Source organism: Sturnira hondurensis, unplaced genomic scaffold (assembly GCF_014824575.4).
Source record: "Sturnira hondurensis isolate 20B ecotype Veracruz unplaced genomic scaffold, ASM1482457v3 Scaffold0009125, whole genome shotgun sequence".
In the NCBI taxonomy this organism is placed as follows: Eukaryota; Metazoa; Chordata; class Mammalia; order Chiroptera; family Phyllostomidae; genus Sturnira; species Sturnira hondurensis.
The window spans coordinates 2,264,872-2,285,960 of NW_028081756.1; the positions used below are offsets into that span (position 1 = coordinate 2,264,872).

The 21,089-nt window shown below is 42.5% G+C and overlaps 1 protein-coding gene across 1 annotated transcript in view; it reads right to left on the reverse strand.

Moving 5' to 3' along the window:
* Positions 1-21,089, reverse strand: part of VSTM4 (V-set and transmembrane domain containing 4) — a 120,145-nt gene that overhangs the window by 45,104 nt on the left and 53,952 nt on the right. The window contains exon 5 of the mRNA XM_037056676.1: positions 8,463-8,496. Within this exon, the coding sequence (XP_036912571.1) occupies positions 8,463-8,496 (34 nt within the window). The remainder of the gene's footprint in view (positions 1-8,462; positions 8,497-21,089) is intronic.

A 21,089-nucleotide genomic window follows, 5' to 3' on the forward strand; every position in this document is an offset into this window, starting at 1 on the left:
AGCTGAAAAAGATGTATGTTTACAAAGCTCTGATTGCTGAGAGAAAACAAGGGATCAGAAACTCTCAGAATTTTTTAACTATGCAAGCACATGTCAAGCTTCATTTTGTAGCTGTTTAAACTCCTAAAATGTTTACCTTTTTCTTTCCACTTTAAGCTATACATTAATTCATGTTCATGATTTAAAATGGTAATTACAGGCATGTAAACAAAAGAAAATAAGTCTATCATAATCAAAATACAACCTTCATAAACACATAACACAAACCTTCATTTCCAGTCTTTTTCCTCTTGTTGTACTTTTCTTAACAGACTTCATTCCTTAGAGAGGTTTTTGGTTCACAGCAAAATTGAGGGGAAGGTACAGAGATTTCCTATGTACCCCACCCCCGCCACCTTCTGTAGATATAGAACATCCCCCGTCACCAATATCCTTTACCAGAATGGTACATTTGTTACAACTACATTGACAGATCATTATCACCCAAGTACATCATTTACCTTAGGGTTGATTCTTGGTGTTGTACATTCTATGAGTTTAGACAAATATAGTATAATGTGTCTAATACTGTAGTGTTATACAGTTTCCAGTAGTTTCACTGCCACAAAAAAAACCTTCTGTGCTCCATCTGTTTGTCCTGCCACCTCTCAGCTCTGCCAACTACCCATCTACTCTCTCTGTAGTTTTGCCTCTTCCAGAATGTCATATGTTTGTAATCATACAGATTATAGCCTTTTCAGATTGGCTTCTTTCACTTAGTAACATGGATTTAAATTTCCTCTATGTCTTTTCATGGCTTGTTAGCCCACTTCTTTTTAGTGCTGGAAAATATTCTATTATCTGGATGTACCAGAGTTCATTTGTCCATTCACCACTGAATGAAGGACATCTCATGCGCTTTCAAGGTCTGTTGTAAACAGAGCTGCTGTAAACCTCCACATTCAGGTTTGTGGGCAGACATAAGTTCTCAGCTCTTCCTTGGTTTTTATATATTATTTTATTATATTGTATTTCAATTTTGCACCCTTCTTTTTACTTAACATACATCTCTCTCACTGTTACATCCTCATACTATTCTAGTGAGAATATATGCCATAGTTTACTTAGCCATTCCCTGAATTCTAAACATCTAATTTGTTTCCCAGTTTGACATAGAAATAATAATAATATGAATGTATTTATGCATAACTCCTATTCAAGACTTTTGTTTTTAGGATTCTTGGAGCTGGACTTACCAGTTCACAGACCATTTTCAACTCTAATTAATGGCTGCTGTCAAAATGCTCTGTGGCAAGTTAGAACTACTTTACAGCCACTTTGTCAACAGATGAAGTTTTCATCCTCTTTTTTGTTGTTGTTTTTATCCTCTTTAAAACCAGGTTTATCAGCTTAATAAATTACTCACTTAATGAACAAAAATGCGATCCCCCTTTTCCTTGAATTTCTCTGATTATTAGTGAGGATGAGTACTCACTGGTGTGTCTATTGTGTATCCTCATCTGTGAATGATATATGGACATCTTCTGCACTTATTTATTAGGACCTTGAGGCTTTCCTTACAGATTTGCATGCCCCATTCAATCAGTCTGACATGTTTATTTCAGACATTTCCCCCAATTCCCTTCAATTTTTGGCTTTTTCTTAAACACACAATAATTTTTCTTGTTTGCCAAAATCATTCAATATTTTCTTTTTGTCTATCATCTCTGAGTTGGATCTTTCTCCCCAGCTGCACCTCACACCCTGCAGAATATATAACAGTTGCCCTTACTCTTCTCTTTTCTTGGCTATAATTCTTTAGCTCTTCAATAAAAAGGAAAGCTGTGGGACATCACTGCTGTGAACTTAGGCTGTCATCCCCAGGCCTTAGCAAACTGGAAAAGATTTGCTTTGTCATCACCATTTCCTTTCCAAACTGCATGCACTAAACTAAATATAGTTCTAATTCATGTTTCATCAATCAGTTACCACAATGACATCTAATAGACATTATTTCCCTCAGAATCTGATGTCTCTCATTGAGCCAGCAAAGTTGGTAAAAATTTTTGACTAAGAAAGCCCAGTTTATGATTCACTTACAAGAAAGTTACTCTATATCTTGTTTGGAACAGGATGGTATTTTGTCTCTGACACAAGGGAGTGAGTATTGTTGGGGCCAGTCAAACCAAAGGAGATAGGAAACAGGCTGGAAGCTGTGATTGAATTAGAGAGCTGCATGATTGAAGGGAAGTGCTTTTTGTGAGGAACAGAACTGTCTTTCTGGCTCCAACAAGGGTGGAGCAGGAGGTACATGTGTGGAGCATGTATGATGTTCCAGTCTGGCTGCTTCTTACAGAAGCCTCTGTCCCATACAGCCTGGGCACCTCTGCTTCATGACACATGGTGATGAGATGTAGTGAATGGGCACTGAACCAGTGGCAGAGAGATGACACTGGGCAAGTCACTCACTTCCCTGAGCCTCATCTCACAACCTGTAAAAAGGGGAGACATAACCTTGCTATCTATCTCACAGGATTTTTACCATGGTTGGATGAGATAGTGTAGCCTTAATTAGATGGAGCATGAAATGGCTAAAGAGCACTGACCCCAAAATCCATCATGTGGGTACAGTGTGAGCAGGGCATTTCACAGTGCTACCCAGGGAGAACAATGTTGCTACCCAGGTATCTCATGGAGGAATGTCTTGGCCCTGAGGGAAAGGCTGCAAGTTTCAACTTAAATCTTGATCAGAAAGTCTTTCTGCTCAAGATAGTACAGAATGCCCTCACACTGGCACAGATACACCAGTATGAGAACCAGTGCAGGACAGAGCGGGCAGAGAAGAAGGAGGGAGAGGATGTACCCTGAGGAAAGAACGGCTGCCCTGGGCCACCAAATAAGGAGGCACCCTTGGTCTCACCAGGTGCTGACCAAATTGTGAGCAACCACACTCTGCAGAAACTGAAGTTGATAAAACCTGTTTGTCTCTATCCAAAGCAAGGGACTGTGTGGAAAGCACCTGATATCGGTAGTCTCTGACCCAGATGTGAGAACTAAGTCTTAGAAGTCTGGGCAGGAGACTTGGGATCTGATATAGGTCAGCCTGCCTCCTTGGCCCAGAAGCAAGAACTCTGGGCCCCAATCAGACAACAGAGAACAAGAAAACTAGTACAGAAAGAATGGAAATCAAGTCAGATCCACAATGTCTACTTCATGCTTAACTCAGCTCCATAAAGAGAAGGTACTGGAAGGTAACACTAGCAACCCACTGAACTTAAGTTTGTAGTAAATTCAGAGTGGGAAGCTCCCAGGCCCACTACACCTTCTCTAACCTTTGCCCTGGAGGGAGGAGAAGGAAACAACCTAAGTGCTAGGTCTTGGGGGCAGGAGCTACAGCTGGGGCCCAAGATCAAGGGCCAGTCTGGCCCAAGAGTGGGCAGAGGTGGAGGGGAGCATGTTCCTGTTGTTGGAAATTCTGGAATCAGTGATGCCAGCTGGCAAAATGGAGGTGAACAACGGTGGGCCAGCCTTGTGGAAATCTGCCTCTATTTTTGAACTTAGTATTAGGGAATAGAAAAAAATAAATAAGAAAGCACAAATGGGCTGATCCTACCAAAGAACATGTGATAACTAAAACTCACAGCCCAGCCACACCTTGCTCTCATAACTCAAAGTGAGATTACCCTCATACTGCCCTGAATCTCCAGGGTTCCTCACTCCCATGAACCAAATTCTTCCAGGCCCCAGCCTTTTATCTGCTATGCTTTTTTCCCCTATCTCTGCATCTGCCCTCCCTAGTCGTCTTCGGCTAGAACACACTTACTTATCCTTCATGATTTGGCCCACATACACCTCCTATAAGCCTGCCCTACCACCCACAGATGCCTGAGATGGGGTTAGGAATACCTCCTCTGGGTACCTGTGACAGCTCTGTGGGCATCCCAAGGGTAATGCCACCATTTTACCTCTTTGGGTCTCCTATTTGATGCAGACTTCAAAGGCATGGGCTTTGTGTTATTTCATCGTTGCTTTATGGGCCTTATAAGCTGTCCTACATAGTAGACTCACTCAAAAGTACTGACTGAATAATAATAGAACCATTTGCATACATCTCACCATTTACCAGAGACTGACTCATTTAATTAATCCTTCCAACAATGCTCTGCACTAGAGCTATCATTGTCCCCATCTTACCAGAGAAACTAGTAAAACCACTCAAAGGCACACAGTGCCTGAGTCTGGATTCGAATTCAGGCAGCCTGGCCCCAGAGCCTTGAACCATCATGACAGATGGCTTTCACAGAAGAAATAAGTGTTTGTAACACTAATATTGTTCACCGTTATACAAATAAAGCCAATAGTTACATATTTAAGTTCAGAGCACATATTTGTAGATTCTTTTTAAAATCATAAGTCTGTCTTCCCTCTAATATCTCTCACAAATCAGTACTAATTAAATCTCATGTTTGGATTGTTGGTGTATGTTTAAAAATCTTTGATGGTTCTGAAAAGACTGCAAAATGCTTTAGTTTAAACTAAGCTCATAAACCAGAGTAAAACTGTGCCTATAAATAGTCTCTGCCCCTGTTTATCCTTGAGAAAGTGTATGCACCAGAAAAAATTAAGAAAGCTTGGATAATTTCAGTTGTAGCTGCTATTGGCACAGGTAATACAATGTCTAGTTTAATTTCTGCCATTTGCAAATACTTCGTTATGTCAAAACTGTAAGGAGAGGTCCAATAAAAGGTCAGGAAATGCACTAGCTGGGAATTGCCTTTCCTGTGCACTTGCCCGTTCTCTTGACAGCTTTTTTGTACATAACCTACAGTAAGGAAGGCATCTGAATCCACCAAAGAGACACATCACAGTGTGGGAGCCCATCGCACCCACAGGCAACTAGTGGCATTTCATTTGGAGAAGTGCCATGCAGTTGCACTGATCTGAAAGCTATTTTCTCACAGGAGGGCCTGTCTCAAAGCTCTCAAGACTCTGATAGGCCTATTTCAGTCTGGATTTCTGCTCCACAATAGCACTTTGCCATGGAAGACAAAGAGTATACCATCCCTGAAAGTCATCCCTGTTCCCACTTCATGGATGACACAAATTCAAGATGAGACTTATTTCCTTCTGTTTGAAGTTCTTTCAATAGTCATAGTATTCTCCAGAGCCTCCAGGTTCTGCCCAGTTGCATGACAAGGCCCCCCAATTCAGTGACTGCAGACTCAGTGCCAGTATGTGGCCTCTTCATGAGGGTCCCTCCCTCGCAAAGTGTTTCCACTCCTGGCACCTTGCCCTAGTCCTGTGCTCTCTGCCCATTCTTCCTCAGGAGGAAGTGGTCTGAGGACAGAGAAGGACATCTGTCTTGAGACTCCAGGGGCCCGGTTGCCCACTGACAAAGCACAGATGAATGAGCCAGGATCTGGGAGCCTCCTGGCAGTACAGGGACAGGAGGATCTGCCTGGGCTACAGAGAGCACACAAGCCAAAGATAGTTCAAAGGCAAAGGATGGCCTGGTCACTAGTGAGGTACCATGACAAGGAATCTGGGCTGCATCTAGTCAAATTGGCATAAGATTCTATCAGGAAGATAAAGGGAAGTTAGCAAGTTGCCCATTTGCATGTATGTGGGAGCAGGCCTGGCCCCTTCAGGATGCTGGGTGCAGTGGAGTACAGGCAGGCTTTCCAGAAGCAGATATGCAGGCTGGCCCAACAGAAGACATGCCCACAGGGAAAGCTTAACTCAGAGATCCAACCAGTCTTGTTGACAGCACCAGGTCATAGAGGAGGTGGCATTTTAGCAGAAGCGCGGTCATATCTGACCTCTGCTAGGCATCCCAGGGCTGCGGAGACCCAACTCCAGTGCCTACCAGCCTAGAATGATGCCTTGTCTTGTACTTCTAGTTTTGGTCAGCACCAGCTCAGAGTAGGGCAAGTCAAGGGAAGGCCTGGGAAGGGAGGGGAGGGAAGCAGGCCCAAATGCCTTGTACTGTATGCTAGTATTGAGAGGCCAGACACTAGAGTACAGCAAGCAAATCCTAAAAAACAGTGCAGGCTGGCTCTCCACAGCCTCTGACCCCCAGCTATGACTATATATAATGCCTTATGGGGGCATATGCTTTAAAAAAGAAGCAAGTAGCTTTATTGGGGCATGACTTATTCACTATGAAGTTGACTAACCATAAATGTACAATTCAATAATTTTTAGTGTATTTATAAAACTGTGCAATCATCACTACAACACAGTTTTAGAACATTTCTGTCAGCCCCAAAAAGTTCCCTCTAGCCTGTTTATAGTTAATCCCTATTTCCATCTTCAGCTCTAACCAATTACTAATCTACTTTCTGTCTTGACAAATGTACCCTTGCTGGACATTTCAAACAAACAGAATCACACAATATGTAATTTTTTATATCTGAATCTTTCACTTAGCTTAATGTTTTTGAGGTTAACCCATGGTGTAGTACATCAGCAGTTTGTTACTTTTTATTATCAAATAGTATTTCATTGAATGAATGTACTAAATTTTACTTATCTATACATCAATTGATGAATATATTTAGAATTTTTCCAGCTTTTGGTTATTATGAATAAAGCAGCTATGAACAATTGCATATATATCTTTATGTGGACATACGTTCTCATTTCTCTTGGGTAGATTCCTATGAGTGGAATTGTTGGGTCATAGGATAAGTTTATGTTTAATGTTTAAGAAACTAAAAAATTATTTTCCAATGCAGCTACACAATTTAACATTCCCACTAGCAATCATGTATCTGAGGCTCTGTTGTTGGGTCCATATAGATTTATAATTGTTATATTTTCCTGATATTTAGACCCTTTAATAATGATGAAACTTCCTTCTTTGTCTCTTATAATATTTTTGTCTTAAATTATATAATTTAGTTATAACCTCTCTTATTATTACTGTTTGCACAGTATATCTTTTCTTATCCTTTGGATGCTCTCCATTTACTGGATATGAATGTTGCTTCAGTGAGAATTATGCTTTCCCCAACCATAACCAAGCAACACACGGATGCCATTAACTCCAGCTCATAGGAAAAATGTCCCAGGAAAAGAAGGCAATACAAGGCCAGGGATGGGGACAAAGCAGCAAAAATGCTGAGAGAGAAAGGGGCTCACCCTCTGGTGTCTGGCTTCTAGGATGGCTTTTTTCCCCTCAGGGTTCAGTGGAGGATTGCAGCAGAAGTGACAACTACTTTGATGTTCTCTCTCAGACATATCTTGATGAAGAAGTGCAATACTGAAGTCACTTTATATATATATGTGACTTACACAGTCCACTGGTACCAACATTTTATCACTTTGAGTGAAGTGTGTAAATCTCACTCTTATTTAGGTCATTTTATCTTCAAATAACAATGTTCTTCTTGAGTATCAGATGATTTTATAATTTTGTTAATCATCAAATATTCTTTTTAAAACTCATGAGGAAAAAAAGTCTACTTAGGTACCTATATTTATGTTCCATTATTCCTTTTTCCTTCCTCACACTAAGATTTTCTCTGCTATTTCAAGAATTTCCTTTAAAGTAGGCCTCATACTGACAAATTCATTTAGTTTCCCTTCATCTGTGAATGTCTTTATTTCCCCTTTTTCTTAAAGGATAATTTTGCTGGATACAGAATTTGTGGTTGACAGAGTTTTTCTCTTTTTCTATTTGAAAAAAGTGATTCAATTTCTTTCTACCCTCCATAAATTCAGATAAAAAATACACTGTCATTCAAATTTGTGTTACCCTGTACATAACACATTGCTTCTCTCTGGTTGCTTTTAAGATTCTTTTCTTTGTCTTTCATAATTTTCTTTTAACCAACTTTCAGAGTCCTCCTGCCTCCTCAACCCTCTTCAATATAAGAGATTGTTTGTCTCCTACATTATTTCCAAGGTTTAGAGTTCTGTTTAGCAGGGAAGAGCAGGGACAAATTGACCTATGCTGTCTTGCCTGGATCAAAAATCTCACATTTTTAAACACTAAAAGGTTGCAATATTTACCATAACTATTATGTTACCTGTGAGGTGTGTTCCACCAGCTAAAAGGCTAGCATCTTAGCACATATACTACTAATGGCTGCATTTTGCAGAGGGCCATAGGATAAGCAAGCATTGTTGGAAAAAGATTAGGAGTGATTGTGGTCACAAGGCATCAAAGTGGTTCAGTCTGGTTGCCAGCCTCTTTCTAAAAGGGGGAACCATCCTTCAGGAGCAGGTGCCAAACCTCCTCCAGCATGAATGTTGGGCCATCAGGAACTGCCTGTTTTCTGGATCCTCTGGGAGTGATAGCCAGAGCGTGGAGTCTAGAAATATGCAAACGCATTCAGGGGTATCACACATTTTTAGGCCAATTTGTGAACTTATGTGCAGGACTTTAAGTAAAGATACAAATTTAAACAATTTTTGGCAATATCAAAAAAAGTAAAATAGCAAATAGTTTTCTTTGAAAAAAGGAAAAATACTCCTACCTGTTCTGAGGGCATTTCACCAAATACTGTCTCGCTGTTAAAGGAAAAAAAAATAGAAGACAGTAAATAGATGCTACTTTAGACATACATGCTCCAGGAATTAACAGGAGACATAGGTGCCCAAGTGTTGACCAGGTCCTGGTTCAAGCCACTTCTCAAGACTTTCATATTTCTCTTTGGATGAGTACAGCAGAGTCAAAGCATGGATACCTCAGGGATTTGATATTGTTCCACACCTGCATCAAGCCAGGCATGAAGCCAGACACCCAGACTTCCTGGTTACCTTACCCAAAACATTGTTTTTTTGTTGTTGTTATTGTTTTTTGCTAGGTTGAGTTGTCTTCTAGCTTGAAGGGTCCAGGAATAATAGTCACCCAACTTATGAGCTTGGCCTTAATGATTAGAAAGCCTTCTTGGGGTCACCTGTTTCCACTTAAGATGTTCTTCTCTATAAAATGGGTTTCCACTCTCTGATCAATGCTCTTCCAGGACTAAGAAGTGACATCCCTGGAAAAATAGTCTTAGGTCAAGATATCCCTGAAAAATATAGTCTTAGGGCAAGATATCTACCACAGTAGCTCCCCTTGAGGAAAACAAAATTCTACTTGTAGAGAAAATATAAGAATGCCTAGGCAATTATCCTAACAAGTGCCCAATCTAAGCTCACAGTTGAGTTCACCTCAAATAGAACTGAAGCAGCCACAGGGCCTTGGGGTTGTGTGCCAGATTGTGATCACACCCCCCTGTACCTTTCCACACCTATGTGTAACAACTCCCACACTGACTCTGGGCTTGGCCACATGGCATGCTGTGATCAATGAAACACCAGCCAAGCAGAAACATAAAAGGCCCCTGTGTCCTGAGGTTTGCGCACACATGCTCTCTCTCTCTCTTTCTCTTCCCTTCTCCTCTCAAACCCTGCCCTGTACTGCCCTCCACTACCCTCCCCTAACCCCCTTACTCCTCCTCCTCCTCCTCTTTTTCTTCCCTCCCTCGCTCCCTTTTTGCAGGAAATTCTTCTGCTACTACAAGCCTGGTTAGCCTATTGGAAGATGAGACCATATAGAACAGCTGCAAGTCATCTCAGCTGAGGCTCTAAAGCAGGGAAGGCCCCAGCTGATTGACCACTGGACTGAAGCTGCATGAGTGACTGTCTCCAGTTGAGCCCAGAACAACTCAGCTGAGCCCAGAACAGCTCAGCTGAGCCCAGCCCAAATAGCTGATCTGCAAAATTGTGAGCAAATAAAATGTTTTAAGTTACACATTTGGAGTGATTTGTCAAAAAGGTGACCAATTCAGATTCCAGACCAGGATGAGAGAATCTCAGCTCTAAAGGGGGCTTTTTCAGGTTTATCTGGCCCAATTGCCTCTTAGTGCCTAAACTCTCTCTGTATTTCATTTCAGTACTATGTATCACATAGTTTATAGATACAACAATAATAAGGTCCCAGTTAATACTTGAGGACTTCATAAATTCCTGGCACTATTCTAAGCATTTTATATAGATAGGTGCTTTGTATAACCTGGGGCTTGCAGAACCTAGGCATTCTTAGAAAGGGCAGTTTTAAGGAAATCTATTTCTAGATTCTCCCCTTTCCTAACAATTCTTTTTTCTGAAACATCCCTGAGGTCAGGCTCTATTCCTTTCCTCCCTCCCCTGCCACATCACCCTTTGTACTTCAATACAGGTATAGCCTTCACCTATCCTGGCTTATACTGATACTATAGAGACCTGTTCCAGGGACAAAAACTAGTGGGCACCAAACAAGAGATGATTTGAAATATTGGTGCCAGTGTTGAGGAGATGAATGACATGACTGGGCCACTAAACCTCTCACTAGGAGGAGGTTTCCAATATTTTGCTTTCAATAGGAACTGAATAATGACCTAGTCTAGTTGTCAGCTGGTAGAGTATTAAAAATCATTTTCCATGATAAATTACTATGACTTTTGACTTATAACTGGACGCAGTTTAAAATATTGAGTATAGGAATACTTCATTCAGATCTTTGGGCCATGTTGAAGGCATAGATAGATACACTTTTCCTCCTCCCACAACAACAAAAAAAAGACAACAACAAATTTAAAAACAAAAACAACCAAAACTGCCAGAAAATCAAGTTGTATGGAAGTCCAACAACCAAGGAGTTAAAGAGAAACATTCATTCAGACAGGGAGGAGAGGCAGAGAAGACACAGAGCAAGGCAGCAGCTAGTGGCCCCACATTTGCATGCAGATAAACCAGAAGGAACAACTGGGCAGTGGGACAGACCAAGCAACCAGGGTTCCAGTGAGGGAAAAGAAGCCTCAACACCTCTGACTGAAAAAAATCTGTGGGGGTTGAGGAAGCAGCAGAAACTCTCAGCCTTACAAGAAAGTTCATTAGAGAGACCCACAGGGTCCTAGAATATATACAAACCCACCCACCCAGGAATCAGCACCAGAAGGGCCCAATTTGATTGTGGGTAGCAGGGGAAGTGACTGAAAATGGCCTGAGAGCCAAGCGAGCAACATTGTTCCCTACCAGCACCCCACAGACAGCACCAAGATGCAGCAACATAGGTTACCCTGCCCTGGTGAGTACTCAAGGTTCCACCCCTTACAATGTTACAGGTTTGCCAGGACAAAGAAATAAAGCCCAAATGAAGGAACAGATTAAATTGTCAAAATACAACTAAGTGACGAACTGATGGCCAACCTATCAGATGCAGAGTTCAAAATGCTGGTAATCAAGATACTCATAGAAATGGTTGAATATAGCCACAAAATGGAGGAATAAGTGAAGGCTATGCAAAGTGAAATAAAAGAAAATGTACAGAGAACCAACAGAGACAGGAAGGAAATCAGGACTCAAATTAACGATTTGGAGCAGAAGATAAACACATGAGAAAAAAATCTGACAACTGTAATAGCATAATCAATAAAATGTACTTAAAAAAACTTCATATATCCCTTCCTCTTTTTATATTAAATGAGGTATTTCAGAGCTAATATCTATTTTAAAAAAAGGAATAAAACTGAGGCTGAAGTGTATCACTAATCAAATTTATGAGTGTATATGAAGTACAATAAAGACCCGTTTTAATAAAATACATTGCTAATAACATTTTACTTCTTATGGTTATTATTTATCAAAATTTTGTATGTATGTGGTTTTGGTTAATTTTGTATTCATTTTCCAAATATTACTCATTGTTCAATATTGATATTTAATCCAAAAAAATTTAAAACTTAGAAACTTATGAAATAAGAAAATTAAAATTGAATTTAAATTTTGTACACATTATTTAACAGAAAATTATAACAGGGTGATCAATAAAGAACTTTCAAAACAAAAAAAATGTACTAAAGTAGGATAAAATTTTGTTGGGTAAGTGAATTGAATATAAAAGCTTGAGACTTCTAGCCAAGAAGGAGGCATAGGTAGATACACTGTGTCTCCTCACACAACCAAAGAAGGACAACAAGTTTAAAAACAAAAAAACCCAGAACTACCAGAAAATCAAATTGTATGGAAGTCTGACAACCAAGGAGTTAAAGAAGGAACAGTCATCCAGACCAATGGGAGGGGTGAAGACGGGCACCTCAAGGGGAGAGGACTCAGGCCAAGGCAGTGGCTGGCAGAGCAGGTGGATCCATACTTGTGTGCAGATAAACTGGGAGGAATTGGGGAGTGAGACAGATGGCACAACCCAGGGTACCAGCATGGGGAAATAAAGTCTCAAAATTTCTGATTGAAAAAACCTCTGTGGGTTGCAGGAGAGGGAAAAACTCCTAGCCTCACAGAAGAGTTTGTTGGAGAGACCCACAGGGTTCTAGAACATATACAAACCCACCCACCCATCTGGGAATGAGTACCAGAAGGGCCCAATTTGCTTGTGGGTACAGGAGGAAGTGACTGAAAGCCAGCCAAGAGCTAAGCAAGTGGCACTGTTCTCTCTCTGACCCCTTTCCCACATACAGTACCACAACACAGCAAGGTGCTGATAATGAATGCCTAAGGCTCTGCCCCTTACTACACAACAGGCAAGCTGAGAGAAAAAAAAAAAGCCCATTTTGGGGGGGGGAGCATTTTCATTGGGCCTTTTCATTCAAAAAAAATGAAAGAGCAGATCAAAGCTCCAGTAACAAATACCACTAAGCAACAAAGAGATAGCTAACCTATCAGATGCACAGTTCAAAACACTGATAATCAGGATCCTCACAAAACTGGTTGAGTTTGGTCACAAAACAGAGGAAAAAGTGAAAGCCTATGAAAAGTGAAATAAATGAAAATGTACAGGGAGCCAACAATGAAGGGAAAGAAACCGGGACTCAAATCAACAGTTTGGACCAGAAGAAAGAAACATTCAACCAGAACAGAATCAAGAAACAAGAAATGAGGGGAGGCTTAGGAACCTCTAGGACAACTTTAAATGTTCCAACATCCGAGTCATAGGGGTGCCAGAAGGAAAAGAGGAAGAGCAACAAATTGAAAACCTATTTGAAAACACAATGAAGGAGAACTTTTCTAACTGGCAAAGGAAGTAGACTTCCAGGAAGTCCAGGAAGTTCAAAGAGTCCCAAAGAAGTTGGACCCAATGAAGCACACTCCAATCAATGTACATCATAATTACATTATTCAAGATTAAAGAGAAGGAGAGAATCTTAAAAGCAGCAAGAGAAAATGAGACAGTTATCTACTAAGGAGTTCCCATTAGACAATCAGCTGATTTCTGAAAAGAAACCTTGCAGGCAAGAAAGGGATGGAAAGTATTCAAAGTCATGAAAGTCAAGGACTTAACATCTAAGATTACTCTATCCAGCAAAGATATCACTTAGGATGGAAGGGCAGATAAAGTGCTTCCCAAATAAGGTGAAGTTAAAGGAGTTCATCATCACCAAGCCCTAATTGTATGAAATGTTAAAGGGACTTATCTAAGAAAAAGAAGATCAAAACTATGAACAGTAAAATAACAACAAACTCACAACTGTCAACAACTGAAGATTTTTAAAAAAGTAAACTAAGCAAACAACTACAACAGGAAGAGAATCACAGGAATGGAGCTCACATGGAGGGTTATTAGTGGGGAAGCAGAAGGGGAGATGGGGAAAAAGGTACAGGGAATAAGTAGTATAGATGGCAGGTAGAAAATAGGCAAGAGGAATTTAAGAATAGTACAGGAAATGAAGAAACCAAACAACTTATATGCACGACCCATGGACATGAAGTAAGGTAGGGGAACATGGGTGGGAGAGGGTATGCAGGGCAGAGGGGAATAAAGGGGAGAAATGGGACAACTATAATAGCATAATCAATAAAATATATTTAAAAAATAAAAGCTTAAGGAGAAAAAGGAACAATATGAGGTTTTTAACAGCTAATGCTTGCTAAAGCTAAAGCTAATGCTTGCTTATGGAGTCTTTTTAAATTAATAGAGTTAGTTACTGAAATCATGACACTTGGATGTACAAGGAAGATTTAACCATTTCACTTTAAGATGTCAATATTTGAGATGCTCTAGAAATTACAACCTTTGCAAAAATTTACATTGATGATGAAAAAATTTAGATGTCAACAAGACACATTCAAGGGTCTACAGTTTTTTTAAAGATTTAGGAACTATTCAAGCAACCATGTTTGGGACTACACCTTTGTACTCTAATAATCACAATCATCTTGTCATCACACCTGTTTTACAGCTGGACATGGGGTACAGAGAGCTTAACCACCTTGCCCAAGGTCACACAGCTAGTGTTAGGGGCTGAGCTATGGCCTTCCAAAATTAATATCTCAGAATGTGACTATATTTGAAGATAGGGCCTTTAAAAATGTGATTAGCCCTGGCTGGTGTAGCTCAGTGGATTGAGCGCGGGCCTGGGAACGAAACAACCGAGGTTAGATTCCCAGTCAGGGCACATGCCTGGGTTGCAGGCCAGTTCCTAGCAGGGGACACACAAGAGGCAACCATACATTAATATTTCTCTCCCTCTCTCCTTCCCTTCCACTCTAAAGATAAATAAGTAAAATCTTTTTTAAAATGTCATTAAGTTAAAATAGGTCCTAATCCAATATGATTGCTGTCCTTAAGAGAAGAGACTGTGAAGAAAACATGCACAGAGCAGGCCACACAGGAGGACGGCCACCTATAAGCTTTGCACTGGCACCTGAGCAACTAACACACATGGGACATGAGAACACTGACTCCAGAGCCCTCATGTAACTACTCTTCACTGTTTCCAGAGACACTGGGCAGCCAGGGGTAGGGCTGCAACAGATAAAGAAACTGAGACTCAAAAAAAAAAAAAGAAAGAAACTGAGACTCACAGAGAAATGCTGGCCTACTGTGTCACAGTTGACACAGAGCAGAGCTGGATTGGGCCCTACAGAATGCCTTGCACTGGCTGCCCTGTGTTTTAGGAAGTCCACTACAGCAGCAGTGATGTGAACAGCCTAAAGATAAAGAACCTGGGGAGAAGCAGAGGGGTTCCTGTAATAGCTGGCCTTGGGGAATGACTCAGAAGGACCAGGATCTTGGTAAGAGTGGTCAGGACCAGACACAGGAGATGCACCTCCGCCAACACCTGCTTCTAAGTTCTCAACCAGGTGAATGTAGGGCCTGTGTCCCTTTAAATGACTGCCCAAAGGGCCAAAAATGATCCTGAACACCAAAGGTGAGACTTTCGGGCATCTGAGCCACAGACCACAACCACAATCCCCCTTAAGTACACACAGCATAATCAGTGCTGATTACATATATGTATTAACCTGTTTTAACTTGGGCTCCCCAGGAAGCAGAGCCTCTATGATCAAGGTTCAAGCGCATGCCTATGTGGGAGATGAACCCAGGAAACCCACTGGAGAGTGGAGAGATGAGACCAGAAGAAGAAGAAAGCCAATGAAGGGGTTATCCTGGAGCTAGTGTTCCCCATGGCCCATAACCTGGCACCTAGTGCACTTGACTCCAAAGTCCCCAGCTCCAAGCAAGGCAACCATTCTGCACAGAAATGAAAATGTGAGATGCAGTTCCATTTAATGGTGATCTTTTGATCTTTCGGACTTTAAAGACTCTAAAAGGAAGGACTGTTGTTCTCATCTCCCCTGAAAGAAAGATACCTGTGAGTACCAGGCCCTGAGCCATACTTTATCAGCCTCCTCAGCTGTGGCTACACTACTCCTAGCCTCCACCACATGGCCAACCTCCAAGGTGACATGTCTAGGCTTGAAAGCTTTCTCATCTCCACCTGGCCCTGTCCCTGTCATCACAACCACCCCCCAATAGCTGATATGGGTGGCAGCAGCCCTGTAGCAGTGTTGGGGCATCCAATGGTGGCTGACCCTTCCATACCACTTCCACGCCCTACCCACGAGCAAACCCTCAGGCCTTGCAGTGACACTGAGATAAGACCTGTAGATATTTCTGCTCTGCTTACTTGAATGTTCTGCCCTCATGGTGAGCACTGTGGCAGCCCAGCACAGGACCGTGAGAATTTGCAAAACCCTGGCCTCCTTCAGCCTCAGTACAGGCAGGGAGCCCTGCAGCCTGAGAGGACAGACAGAACCTATGTGTGCCCTTCTTCCTACCAGCCCTTTCCTTTGCCAAGTAGCGGGCTCCTACCATGCCATGGTCAGGAGCCCAGCTCCCTTCTGGAAGCATCCTGTCCCAGCAATGTCCCTAGGCCAGCAAAGTTATAAGGACAGGTGGGATTATCTCTCTGGGTCACCAAGTGGAAAGCTGAGGAGAACTAAGCTTTCTACCTCCTATTCTTTTGGTATGAAGAGCCACTTTGTGACCACAGCCATTCAGTGAAAGCACCAGCACATAAAGTTGTCTATCTGAAGTCATGCTGTTCTACATGGAGTCATGAACCCAGGTGGCTATCAGGCACTGAAAATGTGACTATCCCAAAATGAGATGCTGCAAGTGAGATCATGCTGAATTTCAGCATTAGTGTAAAAAGGGGAATGTAAAATATGTCATCCAGAATCTTTATATTGTTACTTATTGAAATGATATTTTGTATATATTGGGTTAAATAAAATAAAATTAATTTCCCCTGTTTCTCTATACCTTTTTACATGTAATGCTAAAAAAAGTCCAGTTACACACATGCCTCTCACTTTAGACGTTTCATGTGCCCTAGTGGCAGGGATGGCTGATCCCACAGTCCTCATGACCTGACAGAGGGTGCAACCTAGAAAGGTGAACAGCTTGTGGAAAGAGGTGTTCCCTGGAGCCACCCACACCCAGGACTGGCTACCACACAGCACCTGGAAGAGTGCTCACAATGGCTCTGTGAGGTAAGAGGATCTCTCATTCCCATCTTACCTGTGGCCTGAGAAGCCAGGCTTTGTAAGTGCAGGAGCTTGAATCCAGGCTCAAGGTTCAGCACTATGTTTACTCAGCTCGTGTGTGTGTTGGGAGATTGTGGGGGTGGAATAAGCCTCCACAATGGAGGCAGCAGAGCCAGCGAGCCTGTCCACATGCTCTGCAGACAAGACTTCATCACAGAAGTTCCTGGAGAGGAGAGCTCGTGCTTGGGTTGTCAAATGTCTGACACCAGCCTGCTGAGTTCTCCGTCTTCCCAAAGCCCAGGAGTCACCTTTCTACTCATCCATAGACACTGGTCTGAGTTTTGCAGCCTTACCCCATAAGCGTGCCTGTGAGTGGGAGAGAGCTCCCAAGCTCTATCTTTCTCATAGCTCTGGGAGAAAAGACTGCAGGCCTTTTGATCCTATGGCCACAGAGGAGCAGCTGAGAGCAAATCGAGGCAGGGGGCTGTGGCTGTCTAGCAGGCCCTAGAAAGACCTGGCTCTGGTGCTAACACAAGCCACACAGAGTCCAAATGCACACGGAGCATAGACACAAAGGAGTTGGGCTGCTCCCTATGTGGTTCTAGTGTGCCTTCAAAACTGTTATTTTAAAAACTTAGATACAGAAGGTTGACAGACTGTTGGGGCCACCCCAAAGCAGTGAGACTGGATTAATTTCCCAATAAGGAAAGACCTTTGGAAACCAATGTGCTCGGGGAACTACTAGAATAGCTTGGGGCTAAGTCCTGGGCCACCAGTACTGGTGTTTTCAGGTGACTCTGAGCTGCAAAAGCCCTAGGATGCAATTTCAGGGTGCTGGCACTAACAAAAAACAGGGACAGAGTCACAGCTCGGGAGGGGAGAAGAAAACATCTCTGTGCTTGTCAAGCAATACAGGGATGCCATTAACTCTAGCTCATGGGAAAAATGGGTGTCCCAGGAAATGGCAATGCAAGGCCAGGGCTGAGGGCAGAGCAACAGGAAGGTGGAGAGCAAAGGGGGCTCATCCTCTGGTGCCTGGCTTCTGAGATGGGCTTTCTTTATCTCATGTTTCAATGCAGGGATTGCAGCAAGAGAGGTGACAGCTACTCTGATGTCCCCTTTCAGACAGATACAGATATTGTAGAGGGAGTGGGAGAACTGGTGCTGGGCTTACCTCTGCTTTCCACATGTATGTGATCAGCCTGAGAACCTGGAGGCTCTTTGGCTCCTACATAGGCAGCAGGGGCTGGATTTTCTGTGGTCAGGATGCACAAGGCCCACCAAACCCACTCCTGCATAGTAACCTCAGAAACCATCAATATAACAAGGGGGTCTGTACTGCTATTGGTTCCTAGTAAGGCTTGGGCCCTCCACATGCCAAGCACTATTCTATGCACTTTATATGGTTTTAATCAAAATGAAGCAAGTTTGTTGTGACGCATTAAGTGTAAGAATATGCTATATTTGAATTATAAGAGTGTTGTTAGTTTTTATTTGGACACGTGTGGTTTGGCCCACAAATGCATGACTGCCCCAATGAGAGCCATGACCTCCCACAGCTAACCAATAAAAGGAGCAGCCTCCCGGGGTAGAGCCCACATAAGACATGTGCCCTGTCTTAGCTTTTACTCTGGTACCTGCTGGAATATGCCACTGTGGAATCACTGCCACAACCTCCCCCTGCTTGGGTACAAATGGTATAGTGCTCCCAGGGAACTAGTTGCCTGCCTGGAGAATGCCCAAGCACCACCAGCTCTCAGGGCCCAAAGTGGTCACAATTACATCCTGGCTACCTGAGGGGATGGGGTGTATCCCTCATTCATCCAGAGCTGGGAGCTTCCCACTGAGTCTGTCAGTGTGGAAAGACAGCAACCAAGTTTTCCTTGTGTGGTGGTTTAAAGGTGACCACAAAATCTTTGACACTCTCCTCTCTTCCCCTGAGTCTGGGTTGCTATCATGACTTGCTTTACCTAATAGAATGAGGCAGAGTGACACTGTGCCAGGGTCCAGGCTAGGCATGCCCTTGGAGCCCGGAGTTACCAAGTAGGGTAATCTGGACACCCTCCCTGCTGGTCAGACCAGAGAGAGAGACAGAGAGCAATGTTATTGGCCCTGCTGTCCCACGTGTGTCAGAGATGAGACCCAGGGCTGAGAGTGGCACCATCCTGGATCTTAGCCCCGTTCCACTTTAGATGACTGAGGCCACATGGAAACTCAAGGTGACTACCAGCAGAACCACCTAGCTGAGCCCAGCTCAGATTGCAGAATCTTGAGGAAATAAATGTTTAAAGCCACTGGGTTTGGGATGGTTTCTTATGCAGCAACAGATAACCTGCAACATTTGGGGATTAGCAGTGTGTGTGCTCTGGGTAAGAGCTTGGTTACTCAATGACAAGAAAGGCAACTGCTCTAAGTTACATATTCAGAACCAGCCTGAAACAAGATCAGACTTATCAGATCCCCTCCCTCCATTCAGATCAGTTTGTTGTTTTTTAATTTCACTGAAAAAACCAGTTGTGAAGGGTCCTATAATTCAGGCCTCAATGGAAGCTTAGGGCTCCTCACTGCAAATCTACCTACAAACTCACTCCTAAAATTCCACAGATTCTGAGAGCCAAGGGCTGCCGTCCAGAGCATCACAAAGATGTCTGCGCCCTCTCAAACCTGTCTGCAATGGGGACAGGACTACATGAGGGTTACTTCTGTGGAAGTTCTGCAGAGGACACACTTGGTTTGGAACTGGAAGTGACATTATTGGGGGTTCTGTACAATATGTGAACAACTCACCTGTGCTCTGCATGCCCCTATTTTCTCAGTTGTGAAAAGGGGACCTAATAAAATGACTTCCATGCCAGAGTGCTAGGAGGAAAGCAGAGCTCTACTGTGCCTGTCCCCAGGGGTTCCTGGAGACCTAATTTTCTCCAACTAAAGGGATAGAGCATAAGACCTGGAAAAAGCCTTCTCAAAGTCCAAGGCCCACCCCCTGAGGGCAACTGGACTAGAGATATTGTCTTCTCTAAATCTGAACATTCAAAAGAAGAGATTTAATATGAAATGTCTTATTGTGTTATAAATTACATTTATTTCTCCTTTATATTTGGTTGGCCAAATAGTTCATTTAGTTTTTTCTATATGATGGCTCTTTTTCTGTATTCGATGACTCTAGTAGCACTTAGCTGTCTTTAACTTCATTCAAAACAATTTTGTTAAGATTGTATTGTAACAGCTGTCATATCAGCATGCATTTTTAAAACACTTATCAAAATTGGTGAATTTTTGTGTAGCCATTTTAATATTAAAGATGAAAGAAAATATGTAACATTTTTACATATTATGCTTTATTATTTCAAGAAAGATAAAAATGCAACTGAAATGCAAAAAAAGATTTGTGCAGTGTATGGAGAAGGTACTGTGACTGATCGAATGTGTCAAAAGTGTTTTGTAAAGTTCCTTGGTACTACTGATATTTTGGCCAAATAATTCTTTGCTGTGGGGCTGTGTTATGCATTGGAAGATGTTTAGCAACACCCCTGACCTCTATCCACTAGAAGCCAACAACAAGAGATAGCTGACATACTCAGAATATCCAAATCAATAAAGTTTTTGGTGAAAATGAAAAATGTGTCTTGTAATTTACAGAAAAAAACTAAACAGGCCTTTTGGCCAACCCAATGTTATAGTTACAGCATTATATTGATTTTTGTGGCTATAGGTAGCATATCTTATCTTTGACTTTCATTCTAAAATAGCAATGGGATCATTTCAATATATTTGCTGTAAAAGGGAGTGCTGGGTAGCATAAAATTACAAAGAACTTGCTCCAAGTGTAGCCCCAAACTAGCAGTGGTAGCACCACTTGGGATCTGAGTAGAAATGCAGACTTTCAGACCTGCTCAGACATACCAAATCAGAACCTACATTTGAGCAAGTTCCCAGGTAAATGAGCTGCTTCTGGAGGTTGGGACAGTGCACTGCTTAAAGGGGTCAGGTGAGGGCAAATACTGAGCCACCATTCACACTCAGTCTATGAGCCCATGAAGGGACTGGGGCCTACAGTCTGGCTGCCAAAGCTTCATGGGACAGAACCTGTCCTGCCAGGGCTACAAGATGCCAGCCTGCTACAGGCAGCTACACACACCCAGAACCAAGCTGCCAAGGGGCTACAGAAGCTATGAATTGCTCTTTGGAAAGGACCTCAGCAACAACCACCATGGAAGGCTGAAGGAAAATTTCTTGGCAAGGGAAGCCCCCAGAGGGCTGAGATTTCCTTCAATAGAAATGTGGCCCTGACTTCCGCCAAGATGGAGGCATAGGTGGAAACACTGTGCCTTCTCCCACAACCAAGTTTGAAT